The 25000-nt window shown below is 44.3% G+C and overlaps 2 protein-coding genes across 9 annotated transcripts in view; one reads left to right on the forward strand and one right to left on the reverse strand.

Moving 5' to 3' along the window:
* Positions 1–17654, reverse strand: part of LOC132101178 (liprin-alpha-1-like) — an 80122-nt gene extending 62468 nt beyond the window's left edge. For 2 of the 5 annotated variants that reach the window (XM_059505892.1, XM_059505891.1), the window contains exons 1-8: positions 16847–17654; positions 10722–10982; positions 9699–9800; positions 8882–9046; positions 8731–8805; positions 7735–7836; positions 6661–6882; positions 64–210 (exon numbers count right to left, since the gene is read on the reverse strand). In XM_059505892.1, the coding sequence (XP_059361875.1) occupies positions 64–210; positions 6661–6882; positions 7735–7836; positions 8731–8805; positions 8882–9046; positions 9699–9800; positions 10722–10982 (1074 nt within the window). In that variant the 5' untranslated portion in view covers positions 16847–17654. Of the gene's footprint in view, positions 1–63; positions 211–6660; positions 6886–7734; positions 7837–8730; positions 8806–8881; positions 9047–9698; positions 9801–10721; positions 10983–16846 lie in introns of all 5 variants that reach the window. The other 3 variants (XM_059505894.1, XM_059505890.1, XM_059505893.1) reach the window with 2 other exon arrangements.
* Positions 17655–18494: 840 nt separating this feature from the next.
* LOC132101179 (suppressor of tumorigenicity 7 protein homolog) overlaps positions 18495–25000 on the forward strand; it is a 20558-nt gene continuing 14052 nt past the window's right edge. For 3 of the 4 annotated variants that reach the window (XM_059505895.1, XM_059505897.1, XM_059505898.1), the window contains exons 1-4: positions 18495–18584; positions 20089–20251; positions 22321–22403; positions 23538–23697. In XM_059505895.1, the coding sequence (XP_059361878.1) occupies positions 20119–20251; positions 22321–22403; positions 23538–23697 (376 nt within the window). In that variant the 5' untranslated portion in view covers positions 18495–18584; positions 20089–20118. Of the gene's footprint in view, positions 18585–19986; positions 20252–22320; positions 22404–23537; positions 23698–25000 lie in introns of all 4 variants that reach the window. The other variant, XM_059505896.1, reaches the window with a different exon arrangement.

The raw sequence follows: 25000 nt of genomic DNA on the forward strand, positions 1-25000 counted from the left end.
CTAGACACTCATGTAGCAGCACGGCTCACAAGCGGTCTGTTTCTAAGAGTAAGAGATGGAGACCTGGCAGACCAGCGAGTCCTTGTTGGCGATCTGGTTCTCCAGTTTGTCGTTGAGGTCGTGGACAGACGTGGCTTCTCTCTGAGCCGCGAGGTAGCGCTTCTCCAGCGTGGTGATCCTCTCCTCCATGTCATCCTTCTGAGCCAGAGACTGAGAGAAACCACAGACAGACGGTCAGAGAACGAGAGACCACAGACAGACGGTCAGAGACCGAGAGACCACAGACAGACGGTCAGAGACCGAGAGAGAGACCACAGACAGACGGTCAGAGACCGAGAGAGACCACAGACAGACGGTCAGAGACTGAGAGAGACCACAGACAGACGGTCAGAGACCGAGAGAGAGACCACAGACAGACGGTCAGAGACTGAGAGAGACCACAGACAGACGGTCAGAGACCGAGAGACCACAGACAGACGGCCAGAGACCGAGAGACCACAGACAGACGGCCAGAGACCGAGAGAGAGACCACAGACAGACGACCAGAGACCGAGAGAGACCACAGACAGACGGCCAGAGACTGAGAGAGAGACCACAGACAGACGACCAGAGACCGAGAGAGACCACAGACAGACGGCCAGAGACTGAGAGACCACAGACAGACGGCCAGAGACCGAGAGAGACCACAGACAGACGACCAGAGACCGAGAGAGACCACAGACAGACGACCAGAGACCGAGAGAGACCACAGACAGACGGTCAGAGACTGAGAGAGAGACCACAGACAGACGACCAGAGACCGAGAGAGACCACAGACAGACGGCCAGAGACCGAGAGACCACAGACAGACGGCCAGAGACCGAGAGACCACAGACAGACGGTCAGAGACCGAGAGACCACAGACAGACGGCCAGAGACCGAGAGAGAGACCACAGACAGACGGTCAGAGACTGAGAGAGAGACCACAGACAGACGACCAGAGACCGAGAGACCACAGACAGACGGTCAGAGACTGAGAGAGAGACCACAGACAGACGACCAGAGACCGAGAGACCACAGACAGACGGTCAGAGACTGAGAGAGAGACCACAGACAGACGGCCAGAGACCGAGAGACCACAGACAGACGGCCAGAGACCGAGAGAGAGACCACAGACAGACGGTCAGAGACAGAGAGAGAGACCACAGACAGACGACCAGAGACCGAGAGAGACCACAGACAGACGGCCAGAGACCGAGAGAGACCACAGACAGACGGCCAGAGACCGAGAGACCACAGACAGACGGCCAGAGACCGAGAGACCACAGACAGACGGCCAGAGACCGAGAGAGAGACCACAGACAGACGGTCAGAGACTGAGAGAGAGACCACAGACAGACGGTCAGAGACTGAGAGAGAGACCACAGACAGACGACCAGAGACCGAGAGAGACCACAGACAGACGGCCAGAGACTGAGAGAGAGACCACAGACAGACGACCAGAGACCGAGAGAGACCACAGACAGACGGCCAGAGACCGAGAGAGAGACCACAGACAGACGGTTAGAGACCGAGAGAGAGACCACAGACAGACGGTCAGAGACCGAGAGAGAGACCACAGACAGACAGCCAAAGACTGAGAGAGACCACAGACAGACGGTCAGAGACAGAGAGAGTCCACAGACAGACGGCCAGAGAGAGACCACAGACAGACGGTCAGAGACCGAGAGAGACCACAGACAGACGGTCAGAGACCGAGAGAGAGACCACAGACAGACGGTCAGAGACCGAGAGAGAGACCACAGACAGACGACCAGAGACCGAGAGAGACCACAGACAGACGGCCAGAGACCGAGAGAGAGACCACAGACAGACGGTTAGAGACCGAGAGAGAGACCACAGACAGACGGTCAGAGACCGAGAGAGAGACCACAGACAGACAGCCAAAGACTGAGAGAGACCACAGACAGACGGTCAGAGACAGAGAGAGTCCACAGACAGACGGCCAGAGAGAGACCACAGACAGACGGTCAGAGACCGAGAGAGACCACAGACAGACGGTCAGAGACCGAGAGAGAGACCACAGACAGACGGTCAGAGACCGAGAGACCACAGACAGACGGCCAGAGACCGAGAGACCACAGACAGACGGCCAGAGACCGAGAGAGAGACCACAGACAGACGGTCAGAGACCGAGAGAGACCACAGACAGACGGTCAGAGACCGAGAGAGACCACAGACAGACGGTCAGAGAAAGAGAGACCACAGACAGACGGTCAGAGAAAGAGAGACCACAGACAGACGGTCAGAGACCGAGAGAGACCACAGACAGACGGCCAGAGACTGAGAGAGACCACAGACAGACGGTCAGAGACCGAGAGACCACAGACAGACGGCCAGAGACCGAGAGACCACAGACAGACGGTCAGAGAAAGAGAGACCACAGACAGACGGCCAGAGACCGAGAGAGACCACAGACAGACGGCCAGAGACCGAGAGAGACCACAGACAGACGGTCAGAGACCGAGAGAGACCACAGACAGACGGTCAGAGGCCGAGAGAGACCACAGACAGACGGTCAGAGACCGAGAGAGACCACAGACAGACGGTCAGAGACTGAGAGAGAGACCACAGACAGACGGTCAGAGACCGAGAGAGACCACAGACAGACGGTCAGAGACCGAGAGAGACCACAGACAGACGGTCAGAGACTGAGAGAGAGACCACAGACAGACGGTCAGAGACCGAGAGAGACCACAGACAGACGGTCAGAGACTGAGAGAGAGACCACAGACAGACGGTCAGAGACTGAGAGAGAGACCACAGACAGACGGTCAGAGAAAGAGAGACCACAGACAGACGGCCAGAGACCGAGAGAGACCACAGACAGACGGTCAGAGACCGAGAGAGACCACAGACAGACGGTCAGAGAAAGAGAGACCACAGACAGACGGTCAGAGACCGAGAGAGACCACAGACAGACGGTCAGAGACCGAGAGAGACCACAGACAGACGGCCAGAGACTGAGAGAGACCACAGACAGACGGTCAAAGAAAGAGAGACCACAGACAGACGGTCAGAGACCGAGAGAGAGACCACAGACAGACGGTCAGAGACCGAGACAGACCACAGACAGACGGTCAGAGACCGAGAGAGACCACAGACAGACGGTCAGAGAAAGAGAGACCACAGACAGACGGTCAGAGACCGAGAGAGACCACAGACAGACGGCCAGAGACTGAGAGAGACCACAGACAGACGGTCAGAGACCGAGAGAGACCACAGACAGACGGTCAGAGACCGAGAGACCACAGACAGACGGCCAGAGACCGAGAGACCACAGACAGACGGTCAGAGAAAGAGAGACCACAGACAGACGGCCAGAGACCGAGAGAGACCACAGACAGATGGCCAGAGACCGAGAGAGACCACAGACAGACGGTCAGAGACCGAGAGAGACCACAGACAGACGGTCAGAGGCCGAGAGAGACCACAGACAGACGGTCAGAGACCGAGAGAGACCACAGACAGACGGTCAGAGACTGAGAGAGAGACCACAGACAGACGGTCAGAGACCGAGAGAGACCACAGACAGACGGTCAGAGACCGAGAGAGACCACAGACAGACGGTCAGAGACTGAGAGAGAGACCACAGACAGACGGTCAGAGACCGAGAGAGACCACAGACAGACGGTCAGAGACCGAGAGACCACAGACAGACGGTCAGAGACCGAGAGACCACAGACAGACGGCCAGAGACCGAGAGACCACAGACAGACGGCCAGAGACCGAGAGAGACCACAGACAGACGGTCAGAGACCGAGACCACAGACAGACGGTCAGAGACCGAGAGACCACAGACAGATGGCCAGAGACCGAGAGACCACAGACAGACGGCCAGAGACCGAGAGAGACCACAGACAGACGGCCAGAGACTGAGAGAGACCACAGACAGACGGCCAGAGACCGAGAGAGACCACAGACAGATGGTCAGAGACCGAGAGAGACCACAGACAGACGGCCAGAGACCGAGAGAGACCACAGACAGACGGCCAGAGACCGAGAGACCACAGACAGACGGTCAGAGACCGAGAGAGACCACAGACAGACGGTCAGAGAAAGAGAGACCACAGACAGACGGTCAGAGACCGAGAGAGACCACAGACAGACGGTCAGAGACCGAGAGAGACCACAGACAGACGGCCAGAGACTGAGAGAGACCACAGACAGACGGTCAAAGAAAGAGAGACCACAGACAGACGGTCAGAGACCGAGAGAGAGACCACAGACAGACGGCCAGAGACTGAGAGAGACCACAGACAGACGGCCAGAGACCGAGAGAGACCACAGACAGACGGTCAGAGACCGAGAGAGACCACAGACAGACGGTCAGAGAAAGAGACCACAGACAGACGGTCAGAGACCGAGAGAGACCACAGACAGACGGTCAGAGACCGAGAGAGACCACAGACAGACGGCCAGAGACTGAGAGAGACCACAGACAGACGGTCAAAGAAAGAGAGACCACAGACAGACGGTCAGAGACCGAGAGAGAGACCACAGACAGACGGTCAGAGACCGAGAGAGACCACAGACAGACGGTCAGAGACCGAGAGAGACCACAGACAGACGGCCAGAGACTGAGAGAGACCACAGACAGACGGTCAAAGAAACAGAGACCACAGACAGACGGTCAGAGACCGAGAGAGAGACCACAGACAGACGGTCAGAGACCGAGAGAGACCACAGACAGACGGTCAGAGACCGAGAGAGACCACAGACAGACGGTCAGAGAAAGAGAGACCACAGACAGACGGTCAGAGAAAGAGAGACCACAGACAGACGGTCAGAGACCGAGAGAGACCACAGACAGACGGCCAGAGACTGAGAGAGACCACAGACAGACGGTCAGAGACCGAGAGACCACAGACAGACGGCCAGAGACCGAGAGACCACAGACAGACGGTCAGAGAAAGAGAGACCACAGACAGACGGCCAGAGACCGAGAGAGACCACAGACAGACGGCCAGAGACCGAGAGAGACCACAGACAGACGGCCAGAGACCGAGAGAGACCACAGACAGACGGTCAGAGACCGAGAGAGACCACAGACAGACGGTCAGAGACTGAGAGAGAGACCACAGACAGACGGTCAGAGACTGAGAGAGAGACCACAGACAGACGGTCAGAGACTGAGAGAGAGACCACAGACAGACGGTCAGAGGCCGAGAGAGACCACAGACAGACGGTCAGAGAAAGAGAGACCACAGACAGACGGCCAGAGACCGAGAGAGACCACAGACAGACGGCCAGAGACCGAGAGACCACAGACAGACGGTCAGAGACCGAGAGAGACCACAGACAGACGGTCAGAGAAAGAGAGACCACAGACAGACGGTCAGAGACCGAGAGAGACCACAGACAGACGGTCAGAGACCGAGAGAGACCACAGACAGACGGCCAGAGACTGAGAGAGACCACAGACAGACGGTCAAAGAAAGAGAGACCACAGACAGACGGTCAGAGACCGAGAGAGAGACCACAGACAGACGGTCAGAGACCGAGAGAGACCACAGACAGACGGTCAGAGACCGAGAGAGACCACAGACAGACGGTCAGAGAAAGAGAGACCACAGACAGACGGTCAGAGACCGAGAGAGACCACAGACAGACGGCCAGAGACTGAGAGAGACCACAGACAGACGGTCAGAGACCGAGAGACCACAGACAGACGGCCAGAGACCGAGAGACCACAGACAGACGGTCAGAGAAAGAGAGACCACAGACAGACGGCCAGAGACCGAGAGAGACCACAGACAGACGGCCAGAGACCGAGAGAGACCACAGACAGACGGTCAGAGACCGAGAGAGACCACAGACAGACGGTCAGAGGCCGAGAGAGACCACAGACAGATGGTCAGAGACCGAGAGAGACCACAGACAGACGGTCAGAGACTGAGAGAGAGACCACAGACAGACGGTCAGAGACCGAGAGAGACCACAGACAGACGGTCAGAGACCGAGAGAGAGACCACAGACAGACGGTCAGAGACCGAGAGAGACCACAGACAGACGGTCAGAGACTGAGAGAGAGACCACAGACAGACGGTCAGAGAAAGAGAGACCACAGACAGACGGTCAGAGGCCGAGAGAGACCACAGACAGACGGTCAGAGAAAGAGAGACCACAGACAGACGGTCAGAGGCAGAGAGAGACCACAGACAGACGGTCAGAGACAGAGAGACCACAGACAGACGGTCAGAGAAAGAGAGACCACAGACAGACGGTCAGAGGCCGAGAGAGACCACAGACAGACGGTCAGAGAAAGAGAGACCACAGACAGACGGTCAGAGACTGAGAGAGAGACCACAGACAGACGGTCAGAGACCGAGAGAGACCACAGACAGACGGTCAGAGACTGAGAGAGAGACCACAGACAGACGGTCAGAGACCGAGAGAGACCACAGACAGACGGCCAGAGACCGAGAGAGAGACCACAGACAGACGGTCAGAGACCGAGAGAGACCACAGACAGACGGTCAGAGACTGAGAGAGAGACCACAGACAGATGGCCAGAGACCGAGAGAGACCACAGACAGACGGTCAGAGAAAGAGAGACCACAGACAGATGGTCAGAGACTGCTTCAGTGCGCTCCTGTGCAGACGAAGGCTCTGTCGTACCTCTCGTAAGTCTCTCTGCAGACGGCTGTTGATGTCCTCAGACTTGATGAGGTCTTTCCGGGCCGTGTCCAGATCCTCCTCCAGCTCAGAGACGCGGCTGCACAGAGACGCCACACGCTCCTTCATGTGCAGGAGCTCCTTACTCTGTCTGTCCAGAGCCTCCTGCAGATCCACGTCCTTCCCACAATCCTCCTCTGCACCCAGAGACACGTCTGACAAGCGCTGCTGGAAACACACCACACTTTACTGTGGAATATGAAGACCTCAAGAAACTACCAGGATGTTCATCAGAAACACTTTCATTGAATTCAGGGTTTCTGCAGGATTTTCAGGCTTAAATTTAAGACTTTTTAAGACCTGCACAGATAAAACTAATAGCATGAGTGCAGTAGAGCAATGTCTACAGTAACATACTAAACTGTAAAAAGCATGATTTACAGTTCAGATACAAGTTTTCACAAAAACAAAGTTTAACTTTGTTTTTAACAGTTAACTTAAAAAAAAAAAGTTGGAAACCCATTGCCTTTAAATTAAATTAATAAACCATGCATAATGAAAAAAAAAAGTGAACTTGATAATTCTGAGTTACACTGGCATATATCTCAAATTTGAAAATGTGTTGTGTTCTTATTATTTTAAGTTGGGCTAACTTTTAAAAGTGTACACTCAATGGCCAAGTGATGCTTATGATCATGATATTGGTCCGGATTCTGTGTAATGAACAATTGTTTGTGACTGTCTATTTTGAGTTGGAAAATACATTTAGTTTCTACTTTAAGTGAACCTTAGCTCCCAGGTCATCTACAAGATGGATTAAAATGCAGATAAAGTCAAGAAAAGAGGAGACAAACACATGAGAGTATGGTTAACATTTTAAAATGAAAATAAATGTGTTTATTCTGTGGCACTTAAAAAAATAATTTGACGACTAAGGTTTTTTCTTATAGAAGCCAATGGCTCTTTGTCTGGAGCCCTGAAATAGTTAAACAGCTCCATGTATGATCATGTTTATATGTGAACAGAAGCCAGTTAATCAGCTCATCATATCGATTACTCTTGTGGTGTGGGGTTTACCTTGCCATTAGTGTTTAGTGCTGCATCAGAGCTGTGATTCACTTCTGCTGATCCATCAATCATCACCTTCTTCTGATTGTTTTGCTCCTTGAGAAACACCAGCTAAACAGCCCAGAAACAAGAGTTAACCCACAGTGACATTGTTCTTAGAGCTGAAACGATTAGAATGATAGCGATGAGAAAACAGCAGTTAAGAAAGCATCTGATAATACCGATGTGGATATGTTTGCATGAGAACTCAAGTCACGTCATGTGTATTTAAATAGCGCTTTATTCAAGAGATTTAGTTAAAGCAAGCAGCTTTAATACAGTATTAATAAAAATAAAATGTGTTCGGGATGCTTTCAGAAATACTACTTGATTTTCTGTTATAAATCTATCCAGTGTGGAGCTAGCTAATAATACAATCGTTTTATTAGTGAATGCAAAAATAAATAAAACTAACTTATTACCATTGAAGGTTTGCACAGATTAAAGCTTAATCTAGCTCAGCACAGTTTTGATTTTCATATAAGGTGTTTGAAGAGAGCTAATGTTTTGAATTAAATCATTTATACAAAAATAAATGTCTTATCACTTTTATTTTGTTTCACATCTATATGACTTACTAGACGTTATGACAGAATGAGTGCTTTCTTCATTGAGTTAGTTAAATGGTGATCGAGAACGTCTCTCGGTGTCATCTCATTTTGTGCCAAATATATTTATATTTAAAAAATAACTGTATAACAATTGTAATTGTAAAATATTAATATAATTGTTTGAAATTTTCAAAAGCTGACATGATTGCCTTATATTAGAATATAATATTAGTTTGAATGAGTAACCCAATATTTTCACCAATTTATAAAAGCTGAATAACACAACAAAGCCTACTGATTAATGTGAAATGATCGTTGATTAATGGGTGTGATGATGATTAGATCAGTTGATTCTCAAAAGAAGGTTCTGTTGCGGCTCTGATTGCTCTGAGGCTGTGTTCTGTGAGGAGCTCACCTCTTTATGAGCGGCGGTGAGCTGCTCCTCCAGCATACTGCATCTCTCCAGAGCCACACGCAGACGCTCTCTCACCTGATCACAACACACACAGCACACATGAAGCACACCTCACACACACACACACACACAAGCTTCCTGAGGACACTACCTTCTCATCCAGGGCTTTGTGGTGCTCGAAGAGAGATTTGAGTGCCTTGAGCACCTCCACCTCACTGGAGACGCCGGCGGGAGACTGAGCCTGACGCTTGACTACGGTCATCCTCAGAGAGCGCTCGTGACGAGACACCAGACACTCCAGATGCTCCAGCAACAACTGAGACAGGAGCCAACACAACACACAACACACATCACACTGGCCAACCCCTTCATCACATCAGCCTTGACATAAAGAACCACGGACCCTTTACACAAGACCGTCAGGATGTCGGTCAATGGTCATCGGCATCAGAAATCCTCCAAAGATTTTTTATATTTTCCTTTTAAAACATGTATGTACATTTATAACAATATACACTGTATTATCTGTGTCCCTGCAGCACAGAAGCAGTAGCAATAGACAACAATACATTGCATGGGTCACAATTATACAATTCTCTTTTATGACAAAAATCATTAGGATATTAAGTAAAGATCATGTTTCCATGGAGATATTTAGTTAATCTCCTACCGTAAATATATCAAAACTTAATTTTTTAATAGTAATATACATTGCTAAGAATTCACTTGGACAACTTTAAAGGCTGGGAATGCAAAAATATATATTTGTGGCAGTCTCCCATTCACTGCTATAGAAGTTTACTGATGCTAATTCACTGAGCTGCACTGACTTAACTGTGGAAGTGGTGATTCATAAAACTATACGCAATGAAGTTGATCTGCACACAAAAAAAATCAAGTTTGATTGTATAGATCGTATAAAAATATATAAAATAAGTAAAAGCAAACAAATGTGTGCATGGACTCACGCGTGTGTTGTTTCTCTCTGCTTTGAGCTCGGAGATCTCCTCCTCTCGCTCCAGCAGCTGCTCTCGACACAGATTCACCTCCTTCGTAAGAGCTGCAAATTCCTTCAGTGTGGGAAACACAAGAAAACAGGGTTCTGTGACACAAACAGCACTCACACTGTGAGAAAACTAGGTAATTAAAGGAACAAAAGGCTGTTTAAATTGCTTTAGGTCTATATTCAAGTTTTTCAGCCTGGTTCTCATGAGAGCACACAGAGATTTGGTTTGGTCCTCACACTGCACATAGTGTGACCCATTAAATATAACTACACAAAAAATAATAATAATAGTAATAATAATATTATTGCACTTTATTTAAAAAAATAAAAATAAAATAAGCAAAATAATAAAGTGTGTTATATTTTATTTTAAAATACAAAGGGAGTATAAAAAAATACAATTATTTTATATTAAAAATAAAACTAATATTTGCTCTCTTAAGCATGAATTTTCATCATTTTCAAACTTAAAATCAGCAATCTTTTAATTTATTTAATTGTGATTAGGCAAAAGCTGCATATCTTTCAGTGGAGCAGGGTTCAGTAGTAAATCTCTCCAAATACTCCCACAGAAGAAAGGAAACGCACATCGTTCCAAGAAACAGACTGAACTGCTTTCATTGATTCAGCGCGTCTAATAAACACAACGCTATAACAATATATGGTTTATCGGAGTTCGTATCATTATAATTTTCATTACAATCATTTATATTCATAAGGGAGTTTGGAATAAAAACATGTTATTAAATGTATTTTGTGGGACAAGAGGTTCATAAATGCTTCTCATGTTTGGAAAGATGCTTGACGCCTCGATGGTTTCAGATGGAGCAGCATTTACTACACAGAGCAGTACTTCATTGAGAAGCTACACAAACTGCTTTCATAATCTCAGACCGATTTCATCAATTTCATAATTGCGCTATTAAATGGTTCTGCGATGATGAATGTGGTTTTTGGCAGCTTGTCAGTGACCTCCAGCGGTTACCTGCGGCAGGGCACTGTTGAGCTGTCTCTGCAGCGAGTCTCTCTCGTGGCTGATCTCGTGCAGTTTGCTCTGCGTCACACACAGGTTCTCCTGCGTCTCCCGGAGCGTGTCCAGCAGTCGGTCTCTCTCCTCCAGCATAGACACCATCAGAGACTCAAAGTGGCCCTCAGAGTCCGTCTGCACGGGAGAGCCGGGGCCCAGAGCGCCTCCGTTACTGCTGACCTCCGCCTCGCTGATGGTGGGCATCACCTCGCACATCATCTACACACACACACACACACACAGGGTTACCACACTGACACAGACCAGGCGTCTTTACATGTTACACAGTCTCTCTAAAGACTGTTCCTAAATAAACAGAGTCATTTCAGAACGAGTAACAGATGTTGCATCATTACGGAGTAGTTACTGGAAAAAGAGAGACAGAGAGAGTGAGCGAGCGAGAAAGAAAGTGTTGTCTGTGTAATATTAATATTCTTTTATTTTACTACCCACTATGTTTTTAGTATGGTTTGTTTGCTGTAGTGGCTATTATAGGGTGAACATGCAGGTAAATTTTACAGGACCCATCCTTGCCAGGGATTCTAATCCTTAATACCCAGGTTTTGGCTGTTTGCACTGTACAGATCGATTGCTGTATGACAGAGAGCAGAGCAGACGGCTCCTTATGCTTTGATCAGTGCGCAGCTTCAAGTCGAATGAACGAACAAACAAGTGCATCGTGAATTTGCATCATTTTGATCGTTCTCTGTAGATCACCTTCTCATGCACTACGATTGGTCGATTATATACAATACCTGCATGTTATTGGTAAAACTACTTTGGATGGTTGAGGCAATATAAAAAATCCTGACCAGGACGTGTCCCGTATAAATGGCACATATGGCCACCCTATGCTGTTAGGATGAATTGGATAACTCTGAAATAATTTGGCTAATTGATGTAATTAATCTGGCCAGGCATTCAATAAAGTAGTAAAATAATGACATTTAAGGAACAGCCTAAGGTTGTACTGAAAGACAATAGTATCATGCATTGAGGATAGTCAGAGATATCACCTGTGGCTGATGCCCTATGACAATAGCAAGACAACTATTATCAGGCTGATAATAATACATTCTATTTGGGCTCATTTCTTACATAATATTTATTGCATGTTATAATAACCAAGTGCATATAATAAGTATAAGAAATTCATCATATATAGTGTACATTACAATTATTATAACAGGAGAGTTTTTAAAGTGTATAAACTTGCGCTAGACTGAGATTGTGATTATGTTCTTTGGTAATGTAATGTAACAGTAACAGACAGAATATCAGACCAGTAACGGACAGAAGATCAGACCAGTAACAGACAGAATATCAGACCAGTAACGGACAGAAGATCAGACCAGTAACGGACAAAAGATCAGACCAGTAACAGACAGAAGATCAGACCAGTAACAGACAGAAGATCAGACCAGTAACGGACAGAAGATCAGACCAGTAACAGACAGAAGATCAGACCAGTAACAGACAGAAGATCAGACCAGTAACAGACAGAAGATCAGACCAGTAACGGACAGAAGATCAGACCAGTAACGGACAGAAGATCAGACCAGTAACGGACAGAAGAGGACAGAAGATCAGACCAGTAAAAGACAGAAGATCAGACCAGTAACAGACAGAAGATCAGACCAGTAACGGACAGAAGATCAGACCAGTAACGGACAGAAGATCAGACCAGTAACGGACAGAAGATCAGACCAGTAACGGACAGAAGAGGACAGAAGATCAGACCAGTAACAGACAGAAGATCAGACCAGTAACGGACAGAAGATCAGACCAGTAACGGACAGAAGATCAGACCAGTAACGGACAGAAGATCAGACCAGTAACGGACAGAAGATCAGACCAGTAACGGACAGAAGAGGACAGAAGATCAGACCAGTAACAGACGGAAGATCAGAACAGTAACAGACGGAAGATCAGACCAGTAACAGACGGAAGATCAGACCAGTAACAGACGGAAGATCAGACCAGTAACAGACGGAAGATCAGACCAGTAACAGACAGAAGATCAGACCAGTAACAGACAGAAGATCAGACCAGTAACAGACATAAGATCAGACCAGTAACAGACAGAAGATCAGACCAGTAACAGAGGGAAGATCAGAAGATCAGACCAGTAACAGAGGGAAGATCAGACCAGTAACAGACGGAAGATCAGACCAGTAACAGACATAAGATCAGACCAGTAACAGACATAAGATCAGACCAGTAACAGACAGAAGATCAGACCAGTAACAGACAGAAGATCAGACCAGTAACAGACAGAAGATCAGATCAGTAACAGACATAAGATCAGACCAGTAACAGACAGAAGATCAGACCAGTAACAGATAGATCAGATCAGTAACAGACATAAGATCAGATCAGTAACAGACATAAGATCAGACCAGTAACAGACATAAGATCAGACCAGTAACAGACAGAAGATCAGACCAGTAACAGACAGAAGATCAGACCAGTAACAGACATAAGATCAGACCAGTAACAGACATAAGATCAGACCAGTAACAGACATAAGATCAGACCAGTAACAGACATAAGATCAGACCAGTAACAGACAGAAGATCAGACCAGTAACAGACATAAGATCAGACCAGTAACAGACATAAGATCAGACCAGTAACAGACAGAAGATCAGACCAGTAACAGACAGAAGATCAGACACGTAATGGACAGAAGATCAGACACGTAACAGACAGAAAATCAGACCAGTAACGGACAGAAGATCAGACACATAACGGACAGAAGACCAGTAACAGACAGAAAATCAGACCAGTAACGGACAGAAGATCAGACCAGTAACGGACAGAAGATCAGACCAGTAACAGACAGAAGATCAGACACGTAACAGACAGAAGATCAGACACGTAACAGACAGAAGATCAGACACGTAACAGACAGAAGATCAGACCAGTAACAGACAGAAGATCAGACCAGTAACGGACAGAAGATCAGACCAGTAACAGACAGAAGATCAGACCAGTAACAGACAGAAGATCAGACCAGTAACAGACAGAAGATCAGACCAGTAACGGACAGAAGATCAGACCAGTAACGGACAGAAGATCAGACCAGTAACGGGAAAGAAGATCAGACCAGTAACGGACAGAAGATCAGACCAGTAACGGACAGAAGATCAGACCAGTAACGGACAGAAGATCAGACTCGTAACAGACAGAAGATCAGACCAGTAACGGACAGAAGATCAGACACGTAACGGACAGAAGATCAGACACGTAACGGACAGAAGATCAGACCAGTAACGGACAGAAGATCAGACCAGTAACAGACACGTAACGGACAGAAGATCAGACACATAACGGACAGAAGACCAGTAACGGACAGAAAATCAGACCAGTAACGGACAGAAGATCAGACACGTAACACACAGAAGATCAGACACGTAACGGACAGAAGATCAGACACGTAACGGACAGAAGACCAGTAACAGACAGAAGACCAGTAACAGACAGAAGATCAGGCACGTAACGGACAGAAGATCAGACACGTAACGGACAGAAGATCAGACACGTAACAGACAGAAGATCAGACACGTAACGGACAGAAGACCAGTAACAGACAGAAGATCAGACACGTAACGGACAGAAGATCAGACACGTAACGGACAGAAGATCAGACACGTAACGGACAGAAGATCAGACACGTAACAGACAGAAGATCAGACCAGTAACGGACAGAAGATCAGACACGTAACAGACAGAAGATCAGACACGTAACGGACAGAAGACCAGTAACAGACAGAAAATCAGACCAGTAACGGACAGAAGATCAGACACGTAACACACAGAAGATCAGACACGTAACGGACAGAAGATCAGACACGTAACGGACAGAAGACCAGTAACAGACAGAAGATCAGACACGTAACGGACAGAAGATCAGACACGTAACGGACAGAAGATCAGACACGTAACGGACAGAAGATCAGACACGTAACGGACAGAAGATCAGACACGTAACAGACAGAAGATCAGACCAGTAACGGACAGAAGATCAGACACATAACGGACAGAAGACCAGTAACAGACAGAAAATCAGACCAGTAACGGACAGAAGATCAGACACGTAACACACAGAAGATCAGACACGTAACACACAGAAGATCAGACACGTAACACACAGAAGATCAGACCAGTAACAGACAGAAGATCAGACACGTAACAGACAGAAGATCAGACCAGTAACAGACAGAAGATCAGACACGTAACAGACAGAAGATCAGACTCGTAACAGACAGAAGATCAGACACGAAACAGACAGAAGATCAGACTCGTAACAGACAGAAGATCAGACCAGTAACGGACAGAAGATCAGACCAGTAACGGACAGAAGATCAGACCAGTAACGGACAGAAGATCAGACACGTAACGGACAGAAGATCAGACACGTAACGGACAGAAGATCAGACACGTAACGGACAGAAGATCAGACACGTAACGGACAGAAGATCAGACACGTAACGGACAGAAGACCAGTAACAGACAGAAGATCAGACCAGTAACAGACAGAAGATCAGACCAGTAACAGACAGAAGATCAGACACGTAACGGACAGAAGATCAGACACGTAACGGACACAAGATCAGACACGTAACACACAGAAGATCAGACCAGTAACAGACAGAAGATCAGACTCGTAACAGACAGAAGATCAGACTCGTAACAGACAGAAGATCAGACTCGTAACAGACAGAAGATCAGACCAGTAACGGACGGAAGATCAGACCAGTAACGGACAGAAGATCAGACACGTAACGGACAGAAGATCAGACACGTAACGGACAGAAGATCAGACACGTAACGGACAGAAGATCAGACACGTAACGGACAGAAGATCAGACACGTAACGGACAGAAGATCAGACACGTAACGGACAGAAGACCAGTAACAGACAGAAGATCAGACCAGTAACAGACAGAAGATCAGACACGTAACGGACAGAAGACCAGTAACAGACAGAAGATCAGATCAGTAACAGACAGAAGATCAGTAACAGACAGAAGATCAGATCAGTAACAGACAGAAGATCAGACCAGTAACGGACTGAACATCAGTAACAGACAGAAGATCAGATCAGTAACAGACAGAAGATCAGACCAGTAACAGACAGAAGATCAGACCAGTAACAGACAGAAGATCAGACCAGTAACGGACTGAACATCAGTAACAGACAGAAGATCAGATCAGTAACAGACAGAAGATCAGACCAGTAACAGACAGAAGATCAGACCAGTAACAGACAGAAGATCAGACCAGTAACGGACTGAACATCAGTAACAGACAGAAGATCAGACCAGTAACAGACAGAAGATCAGATCAGTAACAGACAGAAGATCAGTAACAGACAGAAGATCAGACCAGTAACGGACAGAAGATCAGACCAGTAACGGACTGAACATCAGTAACAGACAGAAGATCAGATCAGTAACAGACAGAAGATCAGACCAGTAACAGACAGAAGATCAGACCAGTAACAGACAGAAGATCAGACCAGTAACGGACTGAACATCAGTAACAGACAGAAGATCAGATCAGTAACAGACAGAAGATCAGACCAGTAACAGACAGAAGATCAGACCAGTAACAGACAGAAGATCAGACCAGTAACGGACTGAACATCAGTAACAGACAGAAGATCAGATCAGTAACAGACAGAAGATCAGACCAGTAACAGACAGAAGATCAGACCAGTAACAGACAGAAGATCAGACCAGTAACGGACTGAACATCAGTAACAGACAGAAGATCAGATCAGTAACAGACAGAAGATCAGACCAGTAACAGACAGAAGATCAGACCAGTAACAGACAGAAGATCAGACCAGTAACGGACTGAACATCAGTAACAGACAGAAGATCAGATCAGTAACAGACAGAAGATCAGACCAGTAACGGACTGAACATCAGTAACAGACAGAAGATCAGATCAGTAACAGACAGAAGATCAGACCAGTAACGGACTGAACATCAGTAACAGACAGAAGATCAGATCAGTAACAGACAGAAGATCAGAGCAGTAACGGACTGAACATCAGTACAGGTGTGTATTTACCTTGATTCTGAGCTGGGTTTGTTTCTCCTCTTCTCAACTGTGTCCAGTTCAATCACAGCTAACACATTTAAAATATCAACTACGACAAAAAAATTTTCGTCAAGCCATTAAACTTTACGACATGAGTAAATAAAAATTATATCTGACTTAGAATAAGCTAAAAAATAAAGAAAACAGACAAGGCCTTTATAATGAGTGATAAACATCACTCATCACTAGAGATCTGAGTCTAAAGTGATGGAGAAGACATCACTGATCAATCAAAGACTTCCACCGGATTCTCATTTTCATTCATACACTCACAAATACATATAATTATAGAAATACCAATACACACATATCAATATTAATAAATAAACTCCAATAGCGGCCTGCGCTACTTAGCATTAGCTGCTAAAGTAAGAGGAGTCAAAATTATCCTCATACAAGCGCAGGAATCAATCAAATTTAGCCTTTAAAATAAACATTTAAAGCCTAAGTTTGATGACGTGTTGTACTATAAAAATATAAATTAACGAAACGGGTTTACAAGAGTGAATTATTCTGACGCGTCACCATCCGATCCATGAGGAAAAACACCGGGATAAAAGTACGAATCGACCACTTTAAAAACACGAAGCGTTCCTTAAACAACACTGTCCGCAAGAAAAGTCTACCGACAGACGGGCTGAGTTCGAAAATCAACAATTAATGCAGGAGAAAAAAAAAAAAGAAAGAAAGAAAAAAAAAAAAGAGTTAAAAAAATTTCCAGCGAGAGTTTGTCGCTGCTCCAGTTTCCTGCGCTCGCGAGAGGTTAGGACGCGCTGACGTCACGACTCGCGACGCCATACACAAATCCCCGGCTGGAAGATACAAAGATCCTGTGCTCTTTAATGATAAACCCTATGCTCACAGTGATGCACTCATTCTGTGTTATAAAATTTTCATCAATGTAATAGTTTTGGTTTATTTACTTTATGCAAACATTACATGCATAAATGTAGACGATTTTAAGGAATTTCTGTCTAAACTTCATGAACTATCTCTGGATTGTTGTTGAGCCTAGATTGTCTTGATTTTAATAATGAAAGTTATATTATTTACCTTTGTGCAGAATGTTTCATTTATAATCATTTATTTTATTATTATTATTTAATTAATAATCAAACTAATCAAAATAAATTGACACTAAACCAGAAATGTGTGTAACTAGTCATACCTAAGCTTATTTTTTACATTACATTTTCCAGACGAGTACAATGGATTCGAATAATGTTTAATAGAAAATAAAATCGAATAAAAATAGTGACCTCAGGCTGTTTCCACAGGGTTTGAGTTTGCAGTTTTACTGATTCAAACAGACAAACGCGGTGTTTAAAAGCCATTTGATTCTCTTTTGGTAAGAAAAGAAATACCACTTTAAGATAAAGACAGGATATAAAACCATGTAAAACGCCTCCTGCAGTTACTGTGCTTTTTTCATGAATTACAAATTTGACAAAATAATAGACTCAGACTAACCTCAACCATATGTTTAAAAACACGGCACTTCCCAGTAACTGAATAAAATATATAAAAAAAATACTACCAAATAGTGTAGAAGCTGCTACATGAAGGTGGTTCAGTGCCGGTGGGCGGGGCCTGTGTTTATGAAGGCGGGGTGTATATTGAGTGGGCGTGTCTTCACCGTGTGTCATGTCTGCTGTGTTTCTTTCTTCTGCTGCTGTTTTGTGATCGAGCGATCATCATCAGACTGCAGGTAAAACATAAACATGATGGACACGAGAATACACAGATAAATCACGCAATGCAGCTCATAATCCTGTGATTATATTGTCTCTCTCACGCTTTGTGAACTTGAGCTGTTGTTGTGTGTTAGCAATGCTAACTGTGCTTGTAAACTCATATCTGCGATTATTAGAGCGTTATTAAGCGTGCTGTATTTTTATAAACGGTTGATTAATAAGTTAGAAGTAATTGGATCAAACGAGTTCCTGAATAACAAGACGACACGTGTCAGTAAAGACCTCGTTTTATTATTATTATTAATATTATTGATTGCTATTCAGCTGTTGTAGTTTAAAGTGAATACGTGAGAAGTGATGTGAGCGGTTTGTGTAATTGTGTAATAAATGAGTCCTATCTGAGCAGAAGTGAGACTAAAGCCAGTGCATGATGCTTTCATTTCTGCTATATTAAAATCATCCTTCATCTAAACATGTTCAATCATACTCATACTTATGAATCAAACCCGTATGATTTACTCTATTTTGTAAAAGAAGAGATTCTGAAGAATGTTTTAGTGGACTTTCATTGTCTGGACAAATATAAATATATCTAGATATGTCAGTGATGTAGTGAACATGTGAAGCAGATGATTGATGTGTGATGATATTAATGCTGAAGTTATCATCATGAGATCATGACACGATGCTGTTTTTGATCGAGTTTCTTACAGAAATGCTGCTTGTACAATCACATCAACACTCCTCTTTTACTGTTTCTTTTATTCTGTCAAGTCAAGCTTATTTAGAAAATCTGGAGCTCCATACAACACATTATTTGTAAATGAATAATTCGTTGTATATTTTGATATTAAATTTATTAAAAGGAGTAGCCTTAGAATGTGACTTGTGTTTTAATGTCTTTATAATGGACTCGCCACAGACAAACAAAGAACAGTACTTTTTTGCATTTCTGTATTAATTTGATTTAATGTTAGTTTCTGAATCAAACAAAACATTTGTAGCATTTGACGTAGTTTAAATATAAAAGGTTGATTGTGTTGTGAATAAAGAAGCATGAATGATCAGGAAACACTAGTGTAGTGATGTGTAACTGCACGCTCTGCTGCTTTACATCACTCATCTAGAGATGTGTGTGTGTGTGTGTGTGTGTGTGTGTGTCTCTGTGTGTGTGTGTCTGTGTGTGTGTGTGTGTGTGTGTGTGTGTGTGTGTCTCTGTTTGTGTGTGTTTGTGTGTGTTTGTGTGTGTGTGTGTGTGTCTCTGTGTGTGTGTGTGTCTGTGTGTGTGTGTGTGTGTGTGTGTGTGTGTGTGTGTGTGTGTGTCTCTGTGTGTGTCTCTGTGTGTGTGTGTGTGTGTGTGTGTGTGTCTCTGTGTGTGTGTGTGTGTGTCTGTGTGTGTGTGTGAGAGAGAGAGAGAGAGAGAGAGAGAGCTGTGATTGGTCAGTTCCTCCTCTCTCTCTGGTGGTTGGTTGGTTGATGACGTCTCTGAGTGTTTGCTGAGGCTGTGTCTCGCTCCAGGTCGGGTTTCGGCGCTGGAGAGCTGCTCTCATGCAGCAGGAGGATCAGCATCTGGAGCGGTTGGTTGTATTGTGTGTGGATGCCCCCTGCGGTGTAGCCCCCCCCTCCCCTCTCTCTCTTGTCACAGCGCCTGGATCAGACATGTTCGGCAGCGAGTCCTCGTGTGAGTACCCATCCTCCTCATCCTGTGTGTGTGTGAAGGCCAGGCTCTGACAGAAACACAGCTGATCGTCTGCTCTTCTCTCTCTGTTAGCTTCGCTCGGCCAGTTTGAGGCCTGCTTCACTGCACTTCTTCTGAACGCTGTTATCATCACACTGTAGCAACACGTCACGAGCGCTCTTGTAGAGATGTGTGTGTGTGTGTGTGTGGCTGATGCTCTGTTTTAATATGATTCAGTTGTTTTTTGATTGGATTGATTCATTAGGAGAGAAGTAAATTAGGGTCAGACTTGTCTGAACTGTGGTCCTGATCTGAGAATCAGCACTAGTGATGAACGGAGCACTAGCCTCATAAACATCATCCAATGAAAGCATGGGTCTGTTTAAAAGAGCACTTTTGATTTATGTGACCCTCAAACTCAAACCAGTCGTAAGGGTCAGTATTTCCAAACTGAGATGTATACATCATCTGAATCTGAATAAATCATCTCTCCAGTGATGTGTGGTTTGTTCAGAGGACAATATTTGTCTGAGATACAACTATTTGTAAATCTGGAATCTGAGGGAGCAAAAAAATCTAAATATTCAGAAAATCATCTTTAAAGTTGTTCAGATGAAGTTCTTAGCAATGCATATTACCAATCAAAAATTAAGTTTTAATATATTTACGGTAGGAAATTAAATAAATGATCTTCATGGAACATGATCTTTACTTAATATCCTAATGTATTGTTGTCTATTTCTACAAAGATACATCTGTGACACTGATGACTGCTTCTGTGCTGCAGGACACTGATTGGCTTTGAACTTTATTTAACCAGAGTTAGTCAGAAGTCCCTTCTGCTCACCAGGGCTTCATTTATTTGATCAAAAATACAGTCAGAATTGTGAGATATTATTACAATTTCAAATAGCTGCTTTCAAGTTAAAGTGTAATGTATTTCTGTGATGCTCCGCTGTATTTTCAGCATCATTCCTCCAGTCTTCAGTGTCACTCGATCTTCAGAAATCATTCTTACTGACCGCATGTCATCCTGAAGTGAGGGGTGTCTGATGTCTGGAGCGGTCAGACTGTGGTCTTCATGAATGGTGTGTCTGTGCTGGAGTGGCTCTCCTCTGAATGAATGAGTGCAGCTGCGGTCAGACGGCCGCCGTGTGTTCGACGGAGAGAAACACATCCCATCATGCCTTTCCAAACCCAAGAGACTCTTTCATCTGCGGAACATCAGAGAAGATATTCTGAAGAATGACTCGACTGCTTTTGTCTGTACAGTGATGTCCATCAGCGTTCATTGTTAGGACACAAAAACTGCAGTTTTCCGTCTTCTTTTGAGTTTAACAGAAGAAAGAGTAAACGATGACAGAAGGATGGGATCTTCTTCAGATGTTTATTAACACATTAATGAAAAATAATCAATCCGTTTGATTAAACGTTGATATAGGTTTTGAAAAAAACCCTTTTGCTAGACATTAAATGCAGGATTGATGACTGCGTGCTCCTCATTCAAGTTCATATTTAGTACTTTTTTAAAATTTTTTATTATTATTTTCAAATGAGTGATTTTAACTTCTACTTTAAACGGGTAAGCCATCATTTGTTTCATGTAATGTTAGTTTAGTTCATGTTTAGTATGTAATGTATAGCACAAATGATTGCATATTGTTTGTAGGACAGCACTGGACAGGATGCACAATACATATGTATTTTATCTGATTAACTGATTAATGGTTAGGTGCTGTTCCCTGGTCTCACGGACTTCATGTCTTCTTTAGATTGGGACAGATTTCAGGATCACTGGTCTGCTGTGACAGGAAGTGTTTCGCTCGACAGATCAGCTGATATCCTCACGGGCCAACAGGCCTGCTATACGTGTTGTTTTCTGGCTAGTGCTGTTTAGTGGCATTAGTAAAACAGGAAGTGATGTGGTGAGCATTAGATGAGTGATGTGAAAGCTGATTCAGTGTTCCTGTCAGAGCTCATTTCTCATTGGTCCTGATGTCTGTCTGGTGTCTGTGGTCTGTGATGTCACTGTCTTCGGTCTGAACTCCCCTGTTTCGCTGTTTTCTCTGCAGTGAGCATGTTCCTCAACACTTTGACCCCTAAGTTTTACGTGGCGCTGACGGGCACCTCATCCCTCATCTCTGGACTCATACTGGTGAGATTGATTCACTCCCACGTGAAATAATACTACAGTACTTTATAGTAAATACTATAGTGAAGTTCTTGAATTAATGTGTTGTGGTAATCCCATAGTTACTGTGGTAATAAAACAACCATGATAATATAAACAAATTACTTTACCCAATACTGAACTAGGTTTTCTACAACTATAGGGTATATTATACTACAATACAATACAGTTTACTGCGGTAAAAACTAAAGTATACTAATGTATTTAATAGGGCTGCGTTTTGACACTAATTTCCGGACTTGATTTGATTCACATTCACAAGCTTTAAACATTGAAGACCAGTATATTATATTGAATATGTTCTGTGGTGCATATATTTAGCAAAATGCCCCTCTCTACAGATGATGTTTCTATCTGATTAATGAGTTTATGTTTGTTTCTGCGGTGAATGTGTTATATTGAGGTCTTTGCACGGCTGAAACGCTGATCGAGGGATTACATGGGACAGGATATGGATTGTAAAGTTGTACTCTTTCTTTTAACTTACCTTTGGATGTTTAGTCATGTTTATTTTGTGCTATCACTAGTATTAAAGTGGAGGAGACGATCAGTTCACTGAGGCATTACAGCGATCTGTCACTTCACATTAAACCGCTCCAAAACTGCATTTATTGTTTGAATACTGCAATACATCAGACAGAATCTGTAATCTGAGACTTTGATTCATATTAAAAGTATGATGCTTATTGTGATTTATTGGATGGGAAGTGCCCTTTAATGTTCCGTCCATTAACTGAAAACAGGCTCGACTAATCCATTCTTGGGATTTAAGAATTGATATAGTTTCGTAAAAATGTGAATCGATAATATATAGAGATATCTATTTTTTATTTTTATTTTTTTGACCCATCAGTTCACTATAGTTATTACTACAGTATGCTGTAGCATTCAATAACAAATAGTATTATTTCATCTAGTTGAATCTTTTCCTTGTGTGTTAATAACCAAATAGATTCTGTCAATAAAAGGCGCTCTGTAGGTTATATTAGTTAGAAGTTAGAATCATTAAAGACATTGAATTAATTATTGAGAATGTATTATTATTGTTCAGACCCTTGATGATGATGATGATGAAGAGCGTGTGTCTCTGTGCTGCAGATCTTCGAGTGGTGGTACTTCAGGAAGTATGGGACGTCCTTCATCGAGCAGGTGTCTGTCAGTCATCTGCGTCCTCTGTTAGGTGGAGTAGACCCCAGCTCACCCAGCAGCTCCAGCAGCAGTGATGGAGACACCGACTCCAGCCGACAGACTGTGTCAGGTCAGGAACACACGACTGGACAATGCCAGCCTTACTGTCAGTAAAGGGCTCATGACATGGAGTATCTAGTATTTTACAAGGCATGGCAAGTTTATTTATATAGCACATTTCATACACAATGGTAAATTAAAGTAAAATATTCATAAAAAATGATCACAACAATAAAACAAGGAAAATACAGTGCAATCAGTTCGGACATTGCACAGTGCTCATTTAATAAATGCACAGCTAAACAGATGAGTTTTGAGTCTAGATTTAAATGTGACTAGTGTTTTAGCACATCTGATCTCTTCTGGAGGGGGGGGGGCATAGTAACTAAAGGAGGACTCCCCTTGTTTTGTGTGAACCCTTGGTATTTCTAACTGACTCGATCCTAATGATCTGAGTGCTCTGTTAGGTTTATATTCAGTGAGCATATCTGCTATATATTTCGGTCCTAGGTCATTTAGTGACTTATATACGAGTAAAAGTACTTTAAAATCAATCCTAAATGTAACTGGAAGCCAATGTAAGGAACTGAGGACTGGTGTGATATGCTCAGATCTTCTGGTTCTAGTGAATTTCAAGTTTTGTCTTCCGCCACATCCGCTCTGCTTTTCTGCATTGTCTTTTCATAGTCTGAACTGCTGTTGATCTTCTCCAAACTGATTTCTGTCTGTTTCTTTTCTTACTGACTATTATTGGAGCAATATCATCAATAACATTCTTAACTTTTGAGTTGAAGGAATCAAGGAGAGTATCAACAGAGTCTGCAGAAATGCTTGGTGTTAAAGATATAGCCTCCATAAATAGTACACTTGTGTTCTCGTTAATGCATCTCCTTCTGACAGAGACTGATCTAGATTGTTGTAGCAGACATCAAAATATCAAAGAAAATACAGAAGTGATCATATAGTGCTATGTCCTTAATAACAATGGATGAAATGTTTAGACCCCTACTGATGATTAAGTCTAGAGTGTGTCCACCTTTGTGTGTGGGTCCATGCACATGCTGAGTCAAGTCAAAAGTGTTTAGAACAGTTACCATTTATTTTGTAGTTTTGTTTTCTGCATTATCTATGTGAATATTAAAATCCCCTGCGATAGCAAAACAGTCAAACTCTGAGAAATCATTGATAACATTTCTGTGACCTCTTCAACAAAGGCTGGAGAGTATTTTGGAGGCCTGTAAATAATAATAAACAGAATGCGTGAAGCACCTTTCAGCACAATCCCTAGATATTCAAAAGACAAGTACTGACCAAATGAACCTTGCTTGCATTGATAGACATCTTTAAATAGAGCAGCTACACCTCCACCTCTC

Source organism: Carassius carassius, chromosome 23, assembly GCF_963082965.1.
Source record: "Carassius carassius chromosome 23, fCarCar2.1, whole genome shotgun sequence".
NCBI lineage: Eukaryota > Metazoa > Chordata > Actinopteri > Cypriniformes > Cyprinidae > Carassius > Carassius carassius.